The 22,968-nt window shown below is 38.1% G+C and overlaps 1 protein-coding gene across 1 annotated transcript in view; it reads right to left on the bottom strand.

Moving 5' to 3' along the window:
- tdrd12 (tudor domain containing 12) overlaps positions 1-22,949 on the bottom strand; it is a 47,784-nt gene extending 24,835 nt beyond the window's left edge. The window contains exons 1-16 of the mRNA XM_065291306.2: positions 21,925-22,949; positions 21,685-21,731; positions 21,424-21,588; positions 19,262-19,398; positions 18,247-18,366; positions 17,302-17,357; positions 16,590-16,675; positions 16,147-16,366; positions 13,797-13,930; positions 13,640-13,710; positions 4,698-4,746; positions 3,631-3,716; positions 1,264-1,344; positions 896-956; positions 672-779; positions 368-553 (exon numbers count right to left, since the gene is read on the bottom strand). Coding sequence (XP_065147378.2) covers positions 368-553; positions 672-779; positions 896-956; positions 1,264-1,344; positions 3,631-3,716; positions 4,698-4,746; positions 13,640-13,710; positions 13,797-13,930; positions 16,147-16,366; positions 16,590-16,675; positions 17,302-17,357; positions 18,247-18,366; positions 19,262-19,398; positions 21,424-21,588; positions 21,685-21,731; positions 21,925-22,078 — 1,761 coding nt within the window. The 5' untranslated portion in view covers positions 22,079-22,949. The remainder of the gene's footprint in view (positions 1-367; positions 554-671; positions 780-895; positions 957-1,263; positions 1,345-3,630; positions 3,717-4,697; positions 4,747-13,639; positions 13,711-13,796; positions 13,931-16,146; positions 16,367-16,589; positions 16,676-17,301; positions 17,358-18,246; positions 18,367-19,261; positions 19,399-21,423; positions 21,589-21,684; positions 21,732-21,924) is intronic.
- Between the last annotated feature and the right edge of the window lie 19 nt (positions 22,950-22,968).

The following is a 22,968-nucleotide window of genomic DNA, read 5'->3' as shown; positions in this document are numbered from 1 at the left end:
AATTACTCGCGTTTTCCGCCTTTTCGACATCTGGTGTGAACGCAGAGTTAAATATGGGTATTTTTCTTAAAAAAAAAAAAAAATCAGATTCAAAACAATTATTAAAACATACACAAGAGTTAAACATTTTTTTTGCGTCTAGTGGATAATCACAGTATTACAGATTACCATAAAACCTCACCAGCAACACTTTTTTTATGCAAATGTTTTCTCTTAATTGATGAGATAACTTGTCAATGGCGTGGTAAGAGTTAATAGGGCCAGTACTAATTTCAAAAGTGTGAAGCTAAAATGTGATTCGTCGTCGTTTGAACCATATTATAATAATATGTGTGCTTTGAAATGATATCAGAATAGTGAATCTCACCCCAATGCGAGCTGCGATGTTGGACACGACAGAAACCACCTGTAGGTGCATCAGCAATGGTGGAATATAAGAGAGGGGATTGTCACCAGTTTGTGACACCAGAACCGTGTCACAACCCCGGGCCACAGCCGGCCAACAGTAACTCTCCCCTACATTCGGCCCAACGTACTTTTTCCACAGCAGGAACTGAAATATATACCACAAATACGTACACATATACGTTATCAACCTGCTTATGTAACAAAGTTGGATAAATAATAAATTAGAGGAGCGTTCCTGCCATTATTAGGACACATGGGCTGACCTTTCTGAAGTGTTCGCTGATGGGGGCTCGGCTCAGGCTGCTGCAAGGGTTTACAGGAAGAGCGGAGTGCACTAAAACTCCAGCGTGACCTGGATTAGACCGCACGACCTGTTGAACCATAGACAAACAACATACTAACTACACCTTTAACGAACAAAAACATATCATTTGTAATGAATGAAAATATGTAATGCAATGATGTACAGAAACAGAGAGGTCCTTACTTTGCCCTCAGACTGTTCTTGGTCTAGGTTTAGTGGATCAGGATTCAGGAACTGCAAGAGCCTGTCCGTAATCACACATAAAATAAATATACATGTAAAGGACAAATAAGCCAACCAATCTTCACTATTTAAATAAAAGTTTGTAGTTTGTAGAAAGTTTGTAACAAAAAATTTGTTTTTCATCTCGTCACGTTCTTGGTATAGAAAACATGTTTTTACCGAAATTAGTCAAAATGGATTTGTTGCGTTTTGGAACCAAACTCTTTATTTCTTCTCCCCACCCAAATAGTTTGGTCTAGAATGTTCAAGATGTGGTTACAGCCTTGCTTCATGGTGATTATCGTGAGTCACATTAAATGAAAACCCACCTAGAACAAGCAAGCTGATCATCAAGACTGGGCTCCTGTGAGAGAGCTGCTTCATCCGGTTTCTCTGAAGAGCCACTCGAACTATGACACAAACATAAATAAACAGTTCATTCAATTTATTTCTTTTAGTTAATGTCACAGAAATGTCCATTGTCTGGATCGATACCATGCACCTCGACTTGTCTCGCCTTACTTGGACTTAGTTTGCTTTTCCATTGAGTTGAGTTTGATTGAGAGTGGGTGGGATTATAGGCATATAGTTATATTTGCGTGTCTACTGCTATAACATCATACAAAACGTGGGAGCAACAGAGCATCGTTGGAATGCAGTGTTTCCCATACATTCATTTATTTGTGTCAGCCCGTCACAAAATCAAAATTGACCACCACAAAAAAAAATTGAAAATCGCGTACATCACCATCTCTGTCTCACATAACAGTTTCTGTACAAACACCTGTGGCGTCAGTCGACACGCTCTGCTGAGCCTCATTTAAGGTGCAAAAATGCTGTGCATACATGCGAGGCGCATCATGTGCCTCCACGAACTGCAAGTCTGTGGAAAACACTGGAATGATTTTCAGTCCACCACTAAAAATTTGGAAACTTGTACTACAGAGATGCCTTACAAACAGACCCTGTCTATACCTACAAATCCTGCTTCTTCAAAGTTTATTGGGAGGTTTCCTGGATAGGGTTTATCCGAGTCCCAGACTAAAATGCATGTCTGAACAGCGATTTGGTTAATAATGCCCTGGCAAGCTTGCAGACGTAGGCTCGGAATGCCCAGTGTGAACACCAATCGCACCAGAGCGCGGATCAGAAAGCAATAGGGCTGTGACGGATCACAAAACTCACGGTTCCGATCACATTACGGTTTTTGAGACAAGGATCAGATCATTTTTCGGATCAGCAAAAAAAAAAAAAAAGGTGGGAAAAATCTAATAACAAATAAAGAAATTACAAACATTACTAAAAAAGAACAAAGTTGCACATTAAGTAAGGTCTAAAATTAGCATTACGTACAGAAATTGAATTAAATGATAATGAATGATTGAATTCGATGATTGGATTAAATAATAACATTATAATAATTTTCTCTTTGTCTTGGGTTGTTTGATTAAAATTAATGACAAAGACTTAAGTAGGTTAATTGAGGTTACTGTCTCTTTAAGACCAAATAAGCAGAATGGTTTCGGACTCTATAATTCACTTAAGACATAAACAAATGTTTCGATTAGAAAAAAAGAATTGTATGTATGTGCCCTGTCAAGAACAGAAAGATTTTAAGTTGGCTTACTTTCTTGAAGTATATGTATATGCACTACTGAGGGCACTTAAACACGTGCTCACACACAGGCGGAGGGCGAATTCCAAACTGCGCTTCAGGAAGAAGATGCAGCATAAAATGTCGCTTCGCTTCACATTAAAACGTTACGTTGTTTTTAGTGCTCTATTCAGCAAATGCATGTTAATGGACTACAGTATGAGACACAGTAACAGCTCACTCTATAGTTTAAACATGAGGAGTTCTGATCTTTGAAAGGATGATCTGACTGAAGCTGGACCGGACACATTTAACCGCATGTGCTTACAGAAATCTGCTCACTTTAACGCCTTTTGCGGTTAGATTGTTTTAAATGACTTGAATGTTAACATTTGCAAGCCTTAGAAACACGTGCAAATGATAAACTTTCCCTATTTAAATTTGCATATTAATCCGCGAATCGCATGCGAGCCGAACTGTGGATCAACTGCGATCCGTCACAGCGCTAGAAAGCAAGACGTCGTCAGTTGTGCAAAAGTCATGCAACATCATCTGCCTCTGTAAAAACCCTTTGTTACATTTAAATGTCTGAGTCGCATAAGCTTTAATAGACTGTGTAAGGGACAATTCACATTTCGCGTCTTTTGCATGCTCAAGTTCGTTATTTCAAAAGTAGGCGTTTGGTATGCACGCTCATAATGGAAGTAACGCGGTCGCAACACACACATGGTGCGACGCGCTCTTTTTTCAGGCACGTCCGCACTGCATCGAGTTAAAAACATTTTAACTTTCTAGAATGCCGCAAGCGCACCGCAGGTCATGTGACAAGAACCAACAGACGGTCGCATGTGAAATTTAGACGCGAAATGTGAACCGCCCCGTTGGCATGTGAGAAGGTTGTGTATCAATGCGTCTCAAAAATGCCTCGAAACAAAAAGCCCCAAACTTAACATTACAATGGGACATTTTCTGTTTTCTTTCAAACAATCGAATTGTAATGACGTGTAAGTGCAAGCTTGTGTAGTGGAGACAATCACGCTTGGGCACAGTTCAAGGTAACCAGTGAGTGCGCCCTGAAGAAAAAAAGAGGGTCTGGTCTCACCACAGTGATTGATTCTCCTCTTGTTCAGGTGCAGAACTGTTCTCACTGTCTGTTACATCAGGACTGCTTGGCTTCTCTCCATCAGACTAAAACACAAGCGGGTCACCATGAATTTATTATATTCACTTATGAATGCTACTGATAAAATGCTTCCTCGTTTGTGAGCTGTTTTGGATAAAAGTGTCTGCTAAATGAATAAATGTAAATGGAACAGAAAACACATCTGACAATAGATTAGATCAGGGGTCTCCAACCCTGCTCCTGGTGAGCTACCGTCCTGCAGATTTTAGCTCCAACCCCAATCAAACACAGCTGAAGAAGCTAATCAAGGTGTTCAGGGTTGCTTGATAAATACAGACAGGTGTGTTGAAGCAGGGTTGTAACTGTTAGCTGTGTCCAAATTCAAGGGCTGTGACCTTCTAAGGATGCGAGCTTAAAAGGTGAGCACCCAGTCTTTCAAGGTGGCATCCTAAGAAGAACTTAAATTAGATGGTCTAACCTTCGAAGGACCCATAATTTGCATCACCTGCTGCACGCGCTCAGTGCGCCTGTCAGCAGGACACAGCTGAGACGTTTCTGACTTATTAAAATAAATATGGAATCAGAAAATATAACACGATGTAGATTAAACTATTTAACAGTATATCGAATTAAACAACCTTAGTTATACGTTAAATATACGCCACATAAACAGAATAATAAACACAAAACAAAACTTATATACAATTATTTAATAAAGATTTGAATTGTTTATTTTAGAATATCCAGCCGTTATATTCAGTCGTTACAGGCGCAAAATGAATCTTGGAATAGCCTCGGCTGTTAAGGATACATTCGTTCTATCCTTAACAGCGCTGAGAAATGAGGATGCATTTTGAGGCTTCCTTCTAAGCGTCCTTTGAATTGGGACGGCCTTACTAGCCTCAAGTCGCGCTGCTGTGACGCAATCGGTCTTAAAATAGAAGATCGCAGCCTTTGAATTTTGGGACACAGCTGTAGTGTGTGTGTGCAGGAACAGGGTTGGAGACACCTGGATTACATAATCAACTGTTGATGCGCATGCTTACTTTAGAAACCTGTTGTGAAGGTGAAATACTTTCTAGAAACCTCTTGTATCTGTGAAAAGAAACAACTTATATTAGTTTGTATTGGGGTTTCTACATTATACAATTACAAAATAAAGCTTCAGTAAGCATGACAGTCAGCAAACAGTACACAGACGGTAAAATTTTTTTAGAACTTCCAAAGTATTCATCTCCAAAATATGAGTTTTAGAATTTGCCTAATTATTTAGAGAAACAAAATTATTTAATATAACAAATATGAAAACTACACATCAAAATATATCATAAATGTCAATTATGAGTAGGGTTGGGTACCGATGCCTACATGGCCGGTACCTACCGGACCGAATCAGAACACAGATTTCGGTGCCTCATTTCGGTGCCTCATTCATGCATGAACGGTGGACTGAAGTATTTTGCTCTCTGTAGCGCAAAAAGTAATCACACCAGCACAGCACGATCGCTAGTTAAATTATACTGTACTCATATGGTGTAAATAATTTCCTGACTTACAAAATTCACGTGAATGTGAAAGTCGGAAAGCTTTGATAAGCTAATACATAGGATTTAAGTTTGATTTCTTCGCTTAACTTAGGTGAGCTTGTTCATATTTTCATTGTTTTAGTTTTTTATTTATTAAAAATAAACGGAAACCAATCATTTGTTTTGAAAAATCTAAGGATCTTTAGATTTATTTATGTTATAGGGCGGGTAAAATGTTTTCCGTCTATTCGTTTTTGTTAAACGTTTTGTTTAATAAAAGCGAGTCATTTTTCTTATTTATTGTTGTTCTGTTTTAATAAAAAATAATAATGACCAATAAGCATTCGTAGTAATGAAAAATGATGTCTTTCATTTATTTGTGTTTTAACGCAGATACCATCCGTCGAATTCGTTTCATTAATAAACAAGCTGTTTAATATAAGCAAGTTTGTCATTGAAGCTACTATTTTATTGGAGTTGAGTTTTTCGTTAAGAGTAACAATGAAGAAACATTTAAAAAATTAATTTTATTAATAAATAGAAATATTAAAAAAATCTAATGTTAAAGATGAAATGTAGCCAACTTTTGAACTTCATTGCCAAATATATTTTCATTTAAAATATTCGCTGTGTTTAATAAGTTTAAAAATTTAAAAATCCTCATCTGCACGTCCCTAATAATACAAATCGAACACATTTTTGTAAGAACATATGTCCAGGTTATTTTTATATTCTGACTTAAAAAAAAACAATTTGGAAAATAAGATTCTCAGAGGAGCGCGTGAATGCCACAATTGATCTGCGGCAGCTTATTTTGCTAATATGGTAAAATTTCTTCAGAGGATTTGCTAAAATTTATTACTTCTAGGGATCGACCGATATGGATTTTTCAGTGCCGATGCCGATTTTTGTTTCATCAGCCTTAGCCGATGACCGATACAGGCTGCCGATTTCTTGAGCCGATACTGCTTTTGCTCACTCAATTTACATTATAAAAATAATGTAAAAAATGGCATGTTGTTAAAAAGAGATGTAATAAGTTTGGACAGTTCTTACATTTATTTTAGTCTAGGACTAGCCTAATCCCTGTCTGGGAAATAATATTATGTAAATAATGCCGGAAAAAAATCGGCGAACACTGAAGCCATGTATCAGCTGATGCCGATACACACAAAACTCGCAAATATCGGCCCGATATATCGGCCGGCCGATATATCGGTCTATTACTAATTACTTCACTAATGTTTTTATTAGTACTACGGCTGTTATTGGCCTCTGAGATGGGCCGCGGCAGTCACGGGTGTCAAGTTCATCGGAGACATGCAGAACGCGTCAAAACGTGAATGGTTTTACAAGCCGATAACAAAATATTTGGGGTGAATTTCAAATGCCGTTTTGCGCCATTGAAGAGCACTTCACGAAGAGGATGTCGCATGAACAGTCGATTAAAATAAAGAGAAAAAGATGCTGCATTTTATTGCTCTATTTGCCAAGTAAGGGATAATGTAGAGGCAGCCGGTAGTTATCGGGAAATAAGCCCCGACAGTGTGATCAGGACCCGACGCGAAGCGGAGGGTCTTGTATCACACTGAAGGGGCTTATTTCCCAATAACTACCGGCTGCCTCTACATTATCCCGCTTATTACACGGCTACTTGCCACATAAGAAAAAAAACTGGACATGAATATGAATTTGAAACATTTTATTGGCATATTTGTTTTAAATTAACATTTTTATCCTTCCGCGAAACTTTGCACAGATGCATAAAATGATCGTAATACCTTATTAAGATCCTCTGCTTCATACTTGTCTCCATTTTTTCTCTTTAAGCCAGTCTTTGAGAAGTTTTAATGCCCATTCTGTATTTTTTGTGTGTGTTGGCTTCGTAGCTGTCATGCTCTATTTTGTCAAGTTCAGTCTCAGTAAGCTCTCTGTGTCTTGTCGTGGTTGTCGAGTGTTTGTCACAAGATGGCGCCAAACAGACAGTAATCTTTATTGATCTTTATTGGCGCGGAGCGATTTTACTCGTGAAAGTAGTCCGGCTATGCGTTATTATTTTGGAGCGGTTATTATTTGAAAATAACGAACCTGCAAATGTCTCAACTGACCAATCAGAATCAAGCATTCCAGAGAGCCGTGTAATAAGGGTGTTTAATTATCCACACTATGAGACACAATTGCGCAACTTTCTCTAGAGTTTATTCATCAAGAGATCTAATCTTCCAAGGGAATAGGGCATAGGGAGGATCACTTTCGATTAGAACTCGCCTTTTATCTTTTTGTGAGCGGCAGCCGCGTAGGCTTTAACCAATCATTGAACAGATTATTAACAACCAATCATAGAAAATTTTTCTGAGGTCAAAGTGGAGTGTTGAGAAGATTTTATTTAATTCACAAATCAAAAATCTCATAAAGAAGAAATCAAGCAGTGTTTCCTCTAGGATTGTTTCCAGCTGTGGCGGCAGGGGGCGCCCATGATGATTATAAATGTACATTATTTTTTTAAATGTAGAAAATAGGCTACAGTAAACTAACATGTATTTTTTTTATAATTTTCATGCTGTCATTTATTTTTCCTTATATTTATAGCATATTGCTTTTCTATGTTTGATCTAAATTTTTTCTTAAAAAATAAGTTTTATAGCTTCGTACGGAACTTTCATTGTAGTTTTAATGTAGTGTGCAAGTTCATGCTCGTGTTTAGCGTTACAGAGCTGTAGCAAAGTCACGCACAATCCTGTTTGATAATCCGCACCGCTGTGATTGACAAAACATCCGAACAGTTATCCGACATCAGCAGCAATTTTATTCCACACCCGGCCTGTTTGACATAAAGACCCCGACCCGGTCACACCGCAAATCGCGCAGTTAAATATAAACCTTTAACGGTCTAACCTTTTGGTGTTGGATGTTAGACCCGCAATTAACTCTATTGAGTCCCGACCTGCATCTACAACGCAAATATGACACGTTAATATTATTACACTTGTTACCTCAAATATTATGTGTTATACCCGCGGGTACCCCGACCCTCCTATCTGAAACAGATAAAACAGTCTCACCTTCTGCCTCAAGTTTTCAAGTTTTATTACCAACGTACTTCTCTTCCCACAGGAATAATGTAAGTTTCTTTCCAAACAGATTCGAATATTAATGTCTTGCAGTCCCATATAAGTAGTATTCAGTATTTAGCCTTTTGTTTTTAGACAAATATCTTATCATTTAATGTGAAACTTTGTGAGTGTCGATCTAAAGCACAGAAGATTGACAGCTGAGCGGTCAGCAGGGAGAAAACCTTGTGCTTATTTAAAATCATTAAAAACATGACGTGCTTTCTGCTGCTTTGGTTTTAGAGCGCGTCACAAAAAAGAACAAAAACTCAAATACTTTTTTATTCGTTTTGTCAATCTGATAATTATTTAAGTGTAACATATTTCGTGAAGGCTTATTTATTTTATTATTATTTCTCAAAACAGAGATGTAGCCTCATCATCATCTGTTGATTTAAATCTATTTGTGCATTAAACTAAACCCATGGGGGAAATTATGATATTTTAGGCGATTTATTTATAAATGAGTTTACAACGCGAATCCAGAAAGGAATTTATTTATTTTTAAAGACAGCCAGTCTGACAGGGCTATTTATTTTGCGAGCTGCCGCGGGTTTTGTCTAGAAGGGATACAGCAAACGCAGAAAAGTTAATGATTAGATTTGGAGGTAGGATTATTAGGATGAAAACAGCGGCTCTGGCTAAATGAGATACAAATACATCCTACAATCGTGTGAAATTTTGTGTTTAGAGTTGGGTTTGGGTGAAGGATTAGGATAAAACAGTGCTCATCCGGCAAGATTTCGTTGCTGTATCCCTTCTATCCACAACCGAAGGCGTGGCGGGGATGTTTTAGGCGTGGCGGGCCGCCACGGTAGAATATATATAGCGGAAACACTGTCAAGAATGCAGGTCTTAAAAGATGATGGTGCTTCAGGCAAATCATTAAAGGAACAGTATGTAGGATTGTGGCCAAAACTGGTATTGCAACAACAAAACTTGTGGCTAAAACTGGTACTGCAATCACCCAACTGGTGGCCAATACACAAAATGACAACATAAACATCAGTTGATGGCTGCAACTCTGTCAGTGATATAAGTATTTGAAATGAAAATGATTTCTTAATGTCTAGTGACACATCAGTATGGAATGTTTTTTTGGTCTTTTTTAAATTAATTAATTCAATTATAAAATAATTAATTAAATTATAAAATAAAAATAAAATTGCAAAATATGTCCCAAATTTGAAAATTAAATGCTAAAATAAAAATTAAAACATTATTTCATTTTCATTTTTAACGTGATGAAGCATCATTCCGGCCAAATTAAAAAATTAAATTAAATTGATGATTTGACATTTCATTTTCAATATAATCTTGAGTCAAGACTGACAATATTAAAATAAAAAGGCAAGCTTGAAAAGGAATCTGTAAATACATTTTTTTTAAAGGCCTTTTATTTATGCCCAAGCAATAATAGGGACAAAATTAAAATGTAAAGTTCAGTTTTAATTTTATGTTCTGTTTAAATTATTTGTTTTCATTTTCTTTTTCTTTTTCGTTTTCATTTTCATTTTCATTTTCAACTTGTATGCAAATTCAATGTTAATCAATGGGTGGCGTTAACTTGCTTAAAAAAAAGGGGATTGGCTGAAGCAGCGTTGCCAACTCAGCAACTGTGTTGCTAAAATAGCGACTTTATTGCTACATCTAGCGACTTTTAGGCCCATTTAGACAAACTTAGCGAATGTTTGGATGAATCTTAGCTTCACATCTGTACAGATAGGCTACTGTACGCTTTTACTGGCCCACGAGTGCCGGGTGGCCCTGTCCCGGTGAAATGTGCGTCTGGTGTCTCTGTGCATGGAGCTGGGCAGTGTAGGAGCTGACGCGTGGATGGGATTCGCGTACATTGTTTACATTTCAAAGGAGGAACAAACAATAAAAAGTGGCTGGTCCGCTGTTATATATGTGCGTATTTTCACACATCTGGTCCGGTGAGGCGTCAGTTTAACGAGCTGATACACCGACCAGTCACTTACTTTTAAATGAACATTATCTGTTTATTTAGCCTATGTGTTGTCTGTACAAGTATCAGAACTTGCGTCCTCTGTGAAATGCGAGTCTCTCGGAGTCTTCTGTGTACACTGCACTGGACACAACATACAGTTCTTCTGACCATAGCTGAAGCGTGGAAGACGAGCTACGCACATAAGGGCTGTGACGATATCACAGTAGTACTGCATCACTGCTGTAATAAGATGCCAGCTGCGGTGATGTCACGGCCGCAACCTTATAAAGCGCGTCATGCCCAAGTGCTCTGATTTCTTGAACTGTACCAACTCACTCCCTGGTTTTAAACCCCTGCGCGAATAACAACATCTCTGCAAGAAAATGTCAGAGCCATGCCCATGAAATTTCATGTGCAAGGAGTCCGAGCCACGCGCATATTAAGCTTTCTCATTCAAGGAGAAGCACTGTGCTGGTGATGATAATGATAGCATAATAATAATAATTTAAAACTATAATGGGCAAACATGACAACTATCGTTATGAAGGCAGGAGCGCGTATACTGACAGCACAACTCGTTATTTGGTTGAATGCTGTGCTTATATCTGGAGCTACTGTAAGCGAATTTCTGAAAGCAATGATTGGAGTATCCATAAGTTTTGCGCAGTTATTTACGTAATGATGCAATTGTCGATTTCGTTTTGTATCCACTTTGAGAAAATCTAATTAAACATACTAACAATAATAACATTAAATAATATTTATTTTCTATATCTTTTGAGTTTAATATCAATTATGGAACAGTTTTTGTCATTGTTTGTAATAGGGATGCACCGAATCCAGGATTCGGATTCGGCCGAATACTGGGCTTTTTGACGGGGTTCGGGTTCGGCCGAATCCTAGATTTTTTTTCCACCGAACCGAATCCTAGGCTTGCGCTACGCTGGTCGACGTCACGCGGCCGTTGATTACACACATCGGGTGCTGACGTGGAGATGAGCTTTTTCTTTCGGTGAGCTTTAGGGGCTGGACACACCAAAACTTTTAAACACGGCTGAAAACGCCTTGAGGACACCAAATGCCAGCTGTTTTTCAGCCGAGCGCTTGGTAGCTGTGATGCTTCAGCTGTGAGCCGGTTGGTTGCTGTGGTAATGTCCCGCCCCTCCTCCATTGTAATTGGACGGCCGTGTGAAACCTGACATTGACGAGCGGAGCTTCTCACTCAAAGTTAAATATAGTTTTCAGCGCGGAGCTGCTTGCTTATTGGAAAAACGAGCGTGTCGCAACGCATCGCTCTCATTATGCATAGGCTTATGGTAATTGTCAAAATAGTTTTCCAACTTGTCATCCTGGCATAATGTACAGTTAAAATTAAATAAAATGAAAAATACATGCTGTGGACGTTGAATAATTCATTAATGTGTTTTACTGTGTTAATGGAATAAGGATGCGAGTAGGATTCGGTATTCGGTTTCGGATTCGGCCGAATCTTAAACGGTGGATTCGGGATTCGGCCGAACCTAAAAAATCTGGATTCGGTGCATCCCTAGTTTGTAACCCATTTTTTGTACAATAAATTATTAAAAGTTGCAACATGTTTGGAGAAGTGTGTTTCTATTCACGGAGAGTTTACCGAAAATGAATGTCTAAAGAAATAGGAATCAGGTTTTGCACAACTCATCAGAAACAATCTTAAACTCTGCATGTTCTTTCTGCAGGTTTTCAGGTTGTTATTCTATGAAATGTATTGTATAAAATGGGTTATAAACGATGACATAAAAGGTCTATAAATCATTGTATATTCAAAAGATATAAAAAACAAAAGTTAACATATAGAAATACATATTATTTCACATTGTTATTGCTAATATAATTTGTTGTTTTAATAATATGGGGTGGGTTGTTGTGCTAACAGTCTAACCGCGTGATTCTGTTGCTTCTTCACCACGGTAAAATAAAATCCCGTACGGTCACAGCCCTACTCACAAATCAGCGTTACAAATGAGGACCGCTTACAAATATGCCACAAAGGCTGAAGGTCTGCTCTGCCAGTGTGCCCGCTGCAAAAGTAAGTGACTGGTCACTCATGTCCATTTTCATGAAATGCATACAAATAACACGCAGTGTGATTATAGTGCTATATATACGCCAATTTTGCGAGCATATGATACTCCAGTCCTTAATGGATTTTGGCATAATTATGTATTGCACGATAATCACACTGTGCTATGTGTATGCATTTGATGAGAATGGCTGACGCCTCACCGGATCAGATGTGTGAAAATACGTACATATATAACAGCGGACCAGCCACTTTTTATTGTTTGTTCCTCCTTTCAAATGTAAACAATGAACGCGAATCTCATCCACGCGTCAGCTCCTACACTGCCCAGCTCCATGCACAGAGACACCAGACGCACATTTCACCGGGACAGCGCCACCCGGCACTCGTTGGCCAGTACAAGCGACACAGTACCCTATCTGTACAGATGTGAAGCTAAGATTCATCCAAACATTCGCTAAGTTTGTCTAAATGGGCCTAAAAGTCGCTAGATGTAGCAATAAAGTCGCTATTTTAGCAACACAGTCGCTGAGTTGGCAACGCAGCGTTAGCCAATCCCCTTTTTTGAGCAAGTAAATAAACGCCACCCACTGATTAACATTAAATTTGCATACAAGTTGAAAATGAAAACGAAAAAGAAAATGAAAACAAATAATTTAAAGAGAACATAAAAATAAAACTGAACTTTAAATTTGAATTTTGTCCCAATTATTGCTTGGGTATGAATAAAAACCCTTTTAAAATGTATTTACAGATTCCTTTTTCAAGCTTGACTTTTTATTTTAATATTGTCAGTCTTGACTCAAGATTATATTGAAAATGAAATGTCAAATCATCAATTTAATTTTCTTTTTTAATTTGTCCGGAATGATGCTTCATCACATTAAAAATGAAAATGAAATAATTTAATATAATGTTTTAATTTTTATTTTAGCATTTAATTTTCAAATTTGGGACATATTTTGCGATTTTATTTTTTATTTTATAATTTAATTAATTATTTTATAATTTAATTAATTAATTTAAAAAAGACCAAAAAACCTTCCATACATCAGGGCCATTTTATGATTAATTGATATAAATTTCTTACATACTGTTCCTTTAATAAACAAATTATGACAAACAGACAAGAATTTTCATTGTGTTTTATGCTGTACTTTCATCCACCGTCTTTTTGTGACTTAAATCTATTTTTCAAAGTATCGCTTTAGGCACTGGAACCGTTTTAAAAGTATCGATTTGGCACCGGTATCGAAAAAAAAAACCAAACAATACCCATCCCTAATTATGAGCCAATTCAGGATATTTCAGATTGCGATTAGAAATATGGAAATCTTACTGCAATTGTGCTGCAGGTTTATCCGTATAGATGTCAGTGGCTTCGGCTCTGATACGCCAACCTCTACCGATCTGAATCAAAACACAAAGAATAAATCCAGCCGGATGAGGAGAGACACACATGCTGCATCCATACTGTCACAGTATCAAATACTTACAGTGTATGTTCCAACATTGTGAGCCAGCTCGGGGACTTTAGAAAGTTTAACATTAGATGGCTTGTGTGTTTGCTCAAATACTTGTGGTTCCTGCTGCCCCTTTTCCAACACTTGTGGTTCCTGCTCCCCATTTTCTGAAGAATGAAGAAGATTAAGAGATTTTTAGGCAGAAATCATAACTGTTTAATAGGATCAGATCATCTGTGTCAGGAATTCTACTAAGGCCTTTGGAAACAATTGAATTTTTCAAGATCTCTGCACATCATAATATTTGGTTTTAAAGGCGGGATGCATGATTTCTGAAAGCCAATGTTGACATTTGAAATTGATGGGCGGTGTGCCCCATGTTAAGATCGTCCTATCATCAGCCTATAAGATTCCCGATTTTTGACTCATTTATGACAAGTCACTTGATTGGTGGACAAAAAAGAAACAAGGGCAACACCGTCATAACCGCAACCTTCTTAAAACTGATGCCATTAATCCGAGTGCGTCATTAAATTCCTGCGTGCCAGGTAGCTGGAACAACACTTGCTGGTTTTAACCCTCTGCGCACTAACAATCTATCTAGTGCAAGGAAATGTAAAAGTCGTGCGTATTACAAGCTCATGTGCGAGGAGTCGTCTGAATCATTACATGTTCAGGTGCTAGAAGGAGTCCATGTCACGCACATTCCGGTCGAGTCCAAGACGTGCGCATTAAGTCCAGGTACGTGCGAAAAGGAATCCGCGCGTGTTACAAGCTCTCTTGTGCAAAAAGAAGCCCACAAACCCTGTCATGCAAGGAAAAGCATGCAATGTGCATGTTAATGTGAAACTATGATGATAATTATAATAACTATTGCCAAATATCATCATAAAAAGCCCGCTATTGGCGATAAGTCTGAAGATCGTCAATACACAATACTATCGTCTATCGGCACAACCCTATTTGAAATCACCTAAACAAACACGCCCCTACCACAATAAAATCTGGACTTTCTTTTGATAGACTCGCCCCACACACACGCAACCCAGGAAACAATGTCAGTTAGTAGACCATAGACTGTAAAAAAAGATGGACGACGCGACGTCGCCTCCCACCATTGTAATGAATTGAAGCCAAAAATGTCCGTCCACTGTTGCCGCCATGTTACGTAAAAACGTCAGTTTGGAGCCAGGGCATGAGCAGAAGGAATCGTCCGTGGAACCAGAGGCGGAGCCGCGGTATCAAACTTCTGCCCAAACGCTCACGCGACCAATTAAACCACGCCAATCTTAACGACACGCCCCGTTTCTATAGCATCAAATAACTAGCTAAAATGAAAGTTATCACAAAAATGAACACTTGAACATATATCAATGTGATAACAACTACTTAAAAAGACTAAAACTATCTTTCGGAAACTTTTATTGGAAGTGTAAATAATTTTTTTATTTAGCGCAGAGTCCCATTTGTTTGAATGGAGAGGGCGGGGTTATGACTTGTACTGCAGTCAGCCACCAGGGGGCGATCAAAGAGCCAGAGGCTTCACTTTTCAAGACTTGAGAGGCACACCCGTAGTAGACGTGCCCCTTACTGCTGATTGGCTACAAGTACATGAAAAATGGCAGACTTTCATGATATGTCCCCTTTAAAGAATTCCCGTGGTTTTGATAAAGTTAAACAAAAAAGGATTAATAATTTTCACCTTGCACACAGTGTTTTGATAGGAACACATTGAAATACTTTTTTTCCGGTCGATGTGACACATGTGGTGCAATCTCACAAGTAAATTTATTTATGCATCCAAAGCTCAAATTGGAACTGAAAATTACGCACCTGCATATGGCTGGCACCCCGCGCAGCGCCTTTTTGACAGATTCTGGTTTTTCGGCCTTCATGTGTCACGTACAGTGAAAAAGCGGCATTAAAGCAAGCATGCCGATTTCAAATCCGACAAAGATGACTGGCCCACGGGACGCCAGTTGACTAGCCCTGATCTATGGTCTGAAGTGGTGTGAAGGAGTAGAGGCGGGGACTAATCTGCATATTCATATTTATGGGCCGAGCTGTGCGTTTAAGTAGAGACAGGGACAACATTTGCATATTCATTGATCCATGTATACTAATGAGGCAAGGGTGTAGCTACATTTAAGCTGTTTTAAATCATGTGGAAATTACTGTGACAGTAATAATATGCTATTATGATGCTCAAAGATGAGTTTTTACCGATAAAATAAGGGAAAGAAAAAGCTTGGGGAAATCAAGATGTTTTATTTGTAATGCTGGTTTAAGATTTTTTTACAGTGTAATGTGAAAACCACACTTCAGATGAGTAGTTTTTCTGAATTACAAATGTCTTGTGGTGATAAGATCATATCAGCCTGACCTGTCTGTGGCTCCTCTTTCCTCTCTTTCGTGATGAAGATGTCAGTGGGTGGAGCTTTGACTGGGCAACAGCCATTCATCTCCAAGAGCTGATGAGGACTGGAGTAGATGTCCCACGCCAGGCTGACCGGAGCGCAGTCTCCATCGCTTTCCATCGTACTGGACTGCTCGCTCCAGAAACATGCAAACTTCTTCACCACGAGCTCATGGTTCACACAGATCTGAAGGACATTATTTTATTGTTTTGAAGTATGTATATATATTCCCCATCTCCAATCTTTAAATACAAAAGACTCAAATCGCATTTAAACATGTTGTAATATAGTGTTTTTGACATTTACACAAACAGATAACAAGGAAACATTTTGTATAATGCCTAACAGGACAAATGATTTACAGCAGGTCAGGTCATTGAGGACAGAATTTAGAAAATGTCATGTGTACCTTTGTGTTTTTAATAGTCAGGTAGAGTTCAATAGAAGAACAGTCTGCATTTGTTTCACACAGAACGGCTTCAACCAGAGTGGACACTAAAGGGACAGAACATCCAAGTAAGCAATAAGGTATGAAAGGTTGTGCTCATAGACTGGAAAAAAAGATGGACGATGCCCATTCGCCCTCTTCCATTGGTGAAAAGAGAAGCCGCCAGTGTCCCGATATGGCAGCGACTAGTGATGCACCCGTTGACCGGCCATAACAATTATAAAATAATTTGTAAAGCCTAACTAAAACATAAAATAGTAGGGGCTACATTGCTAGATGTGATATATACCTGTTAAGGTCTGTACACGAAACTATGCCTTTAGGCGCAGTCTAATTTCATCCTGTACACATAACATCTAAGCCATTGCTAAAATAGTAATGTGGCATATCGATGCATTTCACACACGTCAACGTAATCGATGATGTATAGACGAATGGTGGGAACCCAAAATGTAAACCCTTCGGCTTTGACTTATTTCTGATACAGCAATAGCCTTAAGTACCTTATTGCATTTATAAAACAGTTACCACACAATACAAATGTGAAAGCAAAAAGTCTTCCTTCTGCTAGAAAAAAATAGTCCCTAACTGACTGTGAACAGTAATAGACATGCAAAGGTTTATGTGCAGTAATACACAGGATCGTTGCACAAATCCTGTATGATATTCTTACCTTGTAAAAGGTTGTGCAGATATTTTGTGGCAGAGCTGTCCCATACAGAAGATGGACTGACACAGAAACAAAAACAATGACTTATAGTTAACATTTTATGGGACTGCTATTAAAGGGAGACACAACATTCTTACAATTAAGTTCTGCTGTGAGTGGTACAAAATGTTTCTTTTTTGATAGATTTGTGCAGCAAGCATGTAGACCATTTCAAAAGATGCAAACAACACTGGTCCAGAAGCACTTCCTGTTTCAGTTTTTTAACACTAGATAACCGTTGGGATGAAATACAACCAACAGAACATATAGAACTTAATCAAAAAGTTAAACAAATTTCTTAAAGATAATGATATATGTGAAATAAAAAAAGCAGTCACAAACCGAAACAGCACAAACCTAAAAAACACTTTGCAGTATTTAAAGAGCAGCAATATGAGTCATCTGCTACGGTATTTTTCATGAACATTTTGGAGTATCGCATAAAAACCGCTGTATGGAAACGCCAAGATCCACATCAATTTTAAAAATGTGCATTAAAGCTTATTCTTATCCGATAAGAAAACATGCGCATAAACTTTAACCAAATAAATCCCTAGAAATGCATCAAAAATGTTGTGTGACTTTGCACATTGGAAGGCATAACTGGACTAACCAGCGTACAGAACTCATTGCACAGCATCTAAAATGTGGTTTTGGAAGTTTTAAAATGTAAACTCTGGCATCTCAATGGTTTGGTAATATTACATTACAGGACTGTCTTACTTGACTGTCAACTCAAAGAGCAGGAAAGAAAATAAAAGGTGTGTTTCGTTGGATGGAAACGCTGCTTTATTTACAAATGTTTGATGGGATATTTCAATTATGTGTATAATTTTAATATGCAACTTTGTATGGAAACATAGCTAGTGTATGTGTAGTGTGTTGAAAAGCAGACTCAAAGTGACTTACACAAGCTCAGCATTATCATTGTAAATGGACACCTGTAGTGTCATAGGACGGATTCCAGCCAGTTTAAAGCGTCTCACCCTGAAGGGAAGCTGCAGGAACTTTTCAAGAGGAGTTCTTACACTGAAATGAAACATGTATCTTGCATCATGACATTACAATAAGCAAGATCAGGGAATCCTCCTAAAAGTTTCTACTTAAAGTGAACCCATGTTTTCTACTAACCTTTACATTTAGGGGTGGTTTCCCAGACAGGGTTTAGATTAATTCAGGACTAGGCCTTAGTTTTTTAGGACATTTAAGTAATTTTAACTAACGTACCTTAGAAAAAAATCATTACTGGTGTGCAGTGGCGACTAGTGATTGCTCATCCGAGGGGCGCTAATTCAAAATAAGTGTTCAGAGTGTCATGTGTGTTGCTTGCATTTTCAAAATATGTGTTTGTTGCGTCATGTGAACCTTTTGTATCACGTGTTTTGTCAAAATAAGTGCCTGCTGCACACGCGTCAAAACCATTTATGATAAGAGAGACGCTCACATTCACAAAATACACACAAGACACTCACTTAACAGTAAACTCTGATTACGCATGAGATTATACGAGTGTCTGGCAAACGCGCGTCTCTTTTTTCATAAACCCTTTAGACTCATCTGCAGCAGGCACTTATTTTGACAAGACACATGATGCACACAGGATCATTCGATGCGCAGAGCACATATTTTGAAAAAAGGAACCACACACATAAGGGGCTACATACATGTTGTGATGAACTTCGCATCAAGCGCCCTCGAAAAAAAAAGTCACTTGCCGCCACTGCTTAAGGCAGCTCAAACATGCATTCAAGTCTGGGATTAGACTTAATTTCTGTCCGGGAAACCACCCCTTTAAGTTTAAATTAAAATGTAAGATTAAAACCAAAAAAATCAGTTAAGCAATATGTTCAAGTAAACTCAAGTATCATTTCATTCGCAGAAGTAATAGCATTCTCAAATATACATTTCTCAAAAACTTCCATACTCATCTGTTTTGACGTTCACATGATCTCCATAGTCTACTAAGAAGCACATGGCCTGGCTACCCGCTGTTCCCTGAAAGAGTGACTCCACCATAGCCCGACACCAAATCTTCCGAACCGGGCTGAACACCACACAGACCTTTGACAAAAAAACTTACTTACATAAGCATACAATATGAGCATGTGGTCTATGGTTTATAAAAAAATTACTTTTAGCTTAAAGAAACAGTTCGCCCAGAATGAGTGACAGCAGGGTTTACCGCAGCATATTTCAGTTAAGGCGGCCCGCCTAAGCTTGGAAACCCTACCGCCTTAACTAGCTCTTCCAAAAAAATATACAAAAATCACTGCACAAAAGGCCGTCAAGCGCATCTTGGAGAATAGCGTGTACGCACATCACACCGCATGCAGGGACGCGCGCCACACAGCCGAAATGAGAAAGACGTGGTCCGGACCGTCAGTGTCTGGAGGATAACTGGCCAGTTGATAAAACATCTCGGAGAATAGCGTGGATGCGCTTTACACTGCGAGCTTGCACACGGCCGAAATGAGATAAAGACGTGGTCCGTCATGTCTGGAGGATAGCCAGTTGATAAAGTGAACTTGTGTTTTGGGGTTATTCAAGCTTGTTATTGTATTAGTCTATAGTTCTTCTAATTTTAACGTAAGTTAGCTGGTGATTTTGTTGTTTGAGCAACCTGCTAAGGTTTCACGTGTCTGTTGATTCGATATAATTGTTGAGCGCTCTTGCTCACTTTATTCATGTGCATTATTTACATGCTACAGTTACACTCCTTTAAGATAATGTCACTAATAGTGGGAAAAAATCAGTTTTTACCATTTTTGCGCTATCATCGTTCTATCATCGTTCGCCAGACGTTCTACAACATCTGGTTTAGTTTGTGTTTATTAATCCTTTAGTTTCACTTCATCACGCAGGTATTCCCATTAGAGGTATTTGTTAAAAACATTTAAATTCACTAATAATCTCGGATGTGTTAATTTTTTGTCATAGTTTCTTCAAAATTAAGTTTAAGCATTTTAAAAATAAATATTTTATTTATTTATTTTATTAAAATACTTGAATTTTCATCATGACGCATACGCCCCGCCCCTTTGATTGCCACGCCCTTGGAACCGCCCAACCCTAACACCTTAACTAACAAATTTTCTGCGGGAAACCCTGGACAGTCTTACTTTGATTATTCTTAATAAGCTGATGACGTGCAAGGTCATGTAAATGCGTAAAATGTTTATGGGAAAAAGCTCTCATATTATGGACGGTTTTATCGGACATACGTGTGGTGATGCGATTACGCGTCTGGTCGGAACTTTACTTCCGGTTTCTGTTTGTTTAATGGTCTGACTAGTTGCTAAACTTAACTCTTACCTCGTCGAAAATATCAATATCTGTGATATTTATTCTAAAGGGGGTTGCACACCGAACGTGTAGCTCAGCACCGCGCCGTTCTAAAAATAAAATCGAACACATTGTTTTCTATGAGTATACCCACACCAGCGCCGACAGGTGGCGCCTGTCCACGGTGCCCAGCTATGACTCAGGAAGTTGCTCAAATCCCTGTTGCGCCACAGAGCGCCACTCACATAGTTTAACATTAAATAACATTGTCCCAAATCATTAACGATTAACATTGGCTGCTTACGTATATTTAGCATTTTGAAGTAACCAGATGTCCTCAATTTTGATCATATGTGCATTGTCTCCACTAGTAAAAGATAAACATCACAAACAGACGCTTCAAGTAATGTTGTGCATGTAAATGCACTCAATCGCACTGGCTCTCGTGTTTTATGGTTAGCTGTCATTGGTGCATTTTGTCACGAGGTGGAAGTTTTCTCTCACAAACAAAACATTTTATTTCAGAAGACATATTTTAAACCACTGGAGTCATTTGGATTGATTTAATTATGAATGTATGCGATTTATAGAGCATTGCCCCTTTCATTATCATTTGAATGCTTTGTTTATTGTGTTAGAAAGACAACACAACAGCATTTTAATATAAAGGAAGACATATACATTAGAAATGGGATTAAGGAAGGTAAACTCTAAGAATTTTCATTTTTTTTGGGTGAGCTATTCCTTTAAACTGAGTCAAAATGGATTGTTAATATCAGATATTATAATATAGTTTTGATATACCATCCCCTCCTTCAGTTCAGCAGGTTTTAATTTCTTTACATCCAGGTTAATCTCGTGATAGAAGAGATTCATTTTAACCCTCAGGTTGTCATATTCCTCTGGAACGTCCGGCTGAATGCCAGGCCCTTTAAGAACCCGCCCCCACAGACATCCTGGATCCTCAATCTAATGGACAAACAACAGGGAATAAACTCAGAATAGTGCCTAACTAGAAACATCTTAATAAACTAATTGCTATTTGCCATCCATGCAAGGTTCTACCTTGATTATTTGTATTTCTAGCATTTCTCCGATTTCCAAAGGAAAACCTGCAAAACACAGTACACTAATGAGCATTGTACAACTTATAAAACATAACATGAACTAGACATAAGCCAATTCGAAGGCTGGATGCTTAGAAGGATGAATAATTTTAATTGGGAAGCAACAACTGTACAAAAATATGGACGTAGTGTCCGAAACTTCACCCAGTGGTTTGCAACATCAACACACAACACCTGCCTCTAATTTTCAAGCAGCCCTGTACGTCTTGACTAATTGTTTCAGGTGGGTTTGACTCCTTTAGCATCCACTTCAAAACAACACTTAAAAAAAAACAGAAAGCCATCGGGGGTTTGAAAACATCAGAATGAGTTAAATAATGAAAACATCTCATTTTCGGAGTAAGTGTTGAATAATTAAAAATGTTAGATACGAACCAGTCTTCATGCACGCGCAAAACATTTCGCGATTTGATAAGATAAATTGTGTAAAAAATTTAGCTTGAAATTGAGGTTGAAACCTTCCGTTAAAATGCCTCCTCAAATTAAGCAAATGGGTAAAAAATATATAGTTCTTATAGCACACCTACCAACAATAACAATATATTTGTTAGCATTTTAGATCTTCAAGGAAAACTATTTCATCAGGAGCTCTTAACCTTCAAGACAATAGATACGTTACCCTATAAAAACTAACGTCAACATTTGTTAGTTTTTAACTAAATCATAATTTATGCCTACATTACTGCTTCATAACGTTAAATAATCGTTGAATGAGTGAAATATGGTATAAATCTTGACGGTATTGTGTAATATTCCCGATCACGTATGTATAAAATATGGAAATGAATATTCTTAACTTACCTCCTACTGGTGATTACAGAAACGCGCGATGCACTTAGGGTGCACGTGTAACACGGTAACGTCATCAACCAATCAGGTCAGAGCTTCACGTGCTGTCCAAAGAAATTTTCCTTTAGGTGAGATGGTTGGACCTTATCCAGCGCTGCGCAGATCTAACTGAGTTTGACATCAACTATCGCGAGAGCAATTCTGATGCACACTTTTCGTTTTTCGTTCTCGCGATACGTTGATGTCAAACTCCGATCGGTCCTTTGGGACACTTTTGTGTAGATTTTATTTTATATGTTGATCTGGAACAAATCATCAGTATGTGGTGTTTTACACCTTTTAGTAGGATAAGGATATATTTTAATATAAAAAAAGTGAGAATAGGTGTCAGATTGACAGAGAAAATAGATGATTGTTTTCTGACTTAAAATAA

This window comes from Paramisgurnus dabryanus, chromosome 23, assembly GCF_030506205.2.
Source record: "Paramisgurnus dabryanus chromosome 23, PD_genome_1.1, whole genome shotgun sequence".
NCBI lineage: Eukaryota > Metazoa > Chordata > Actinopteri > Cypriniformes > Cobitidae > Paramisgurnus > Paramisgurnus dabryanus.
The sequence above is the reverse complement of the archived record's forward strand: the minus strand, read 5'-3'. Positions and strand labels throughout refer to the sequence as shown.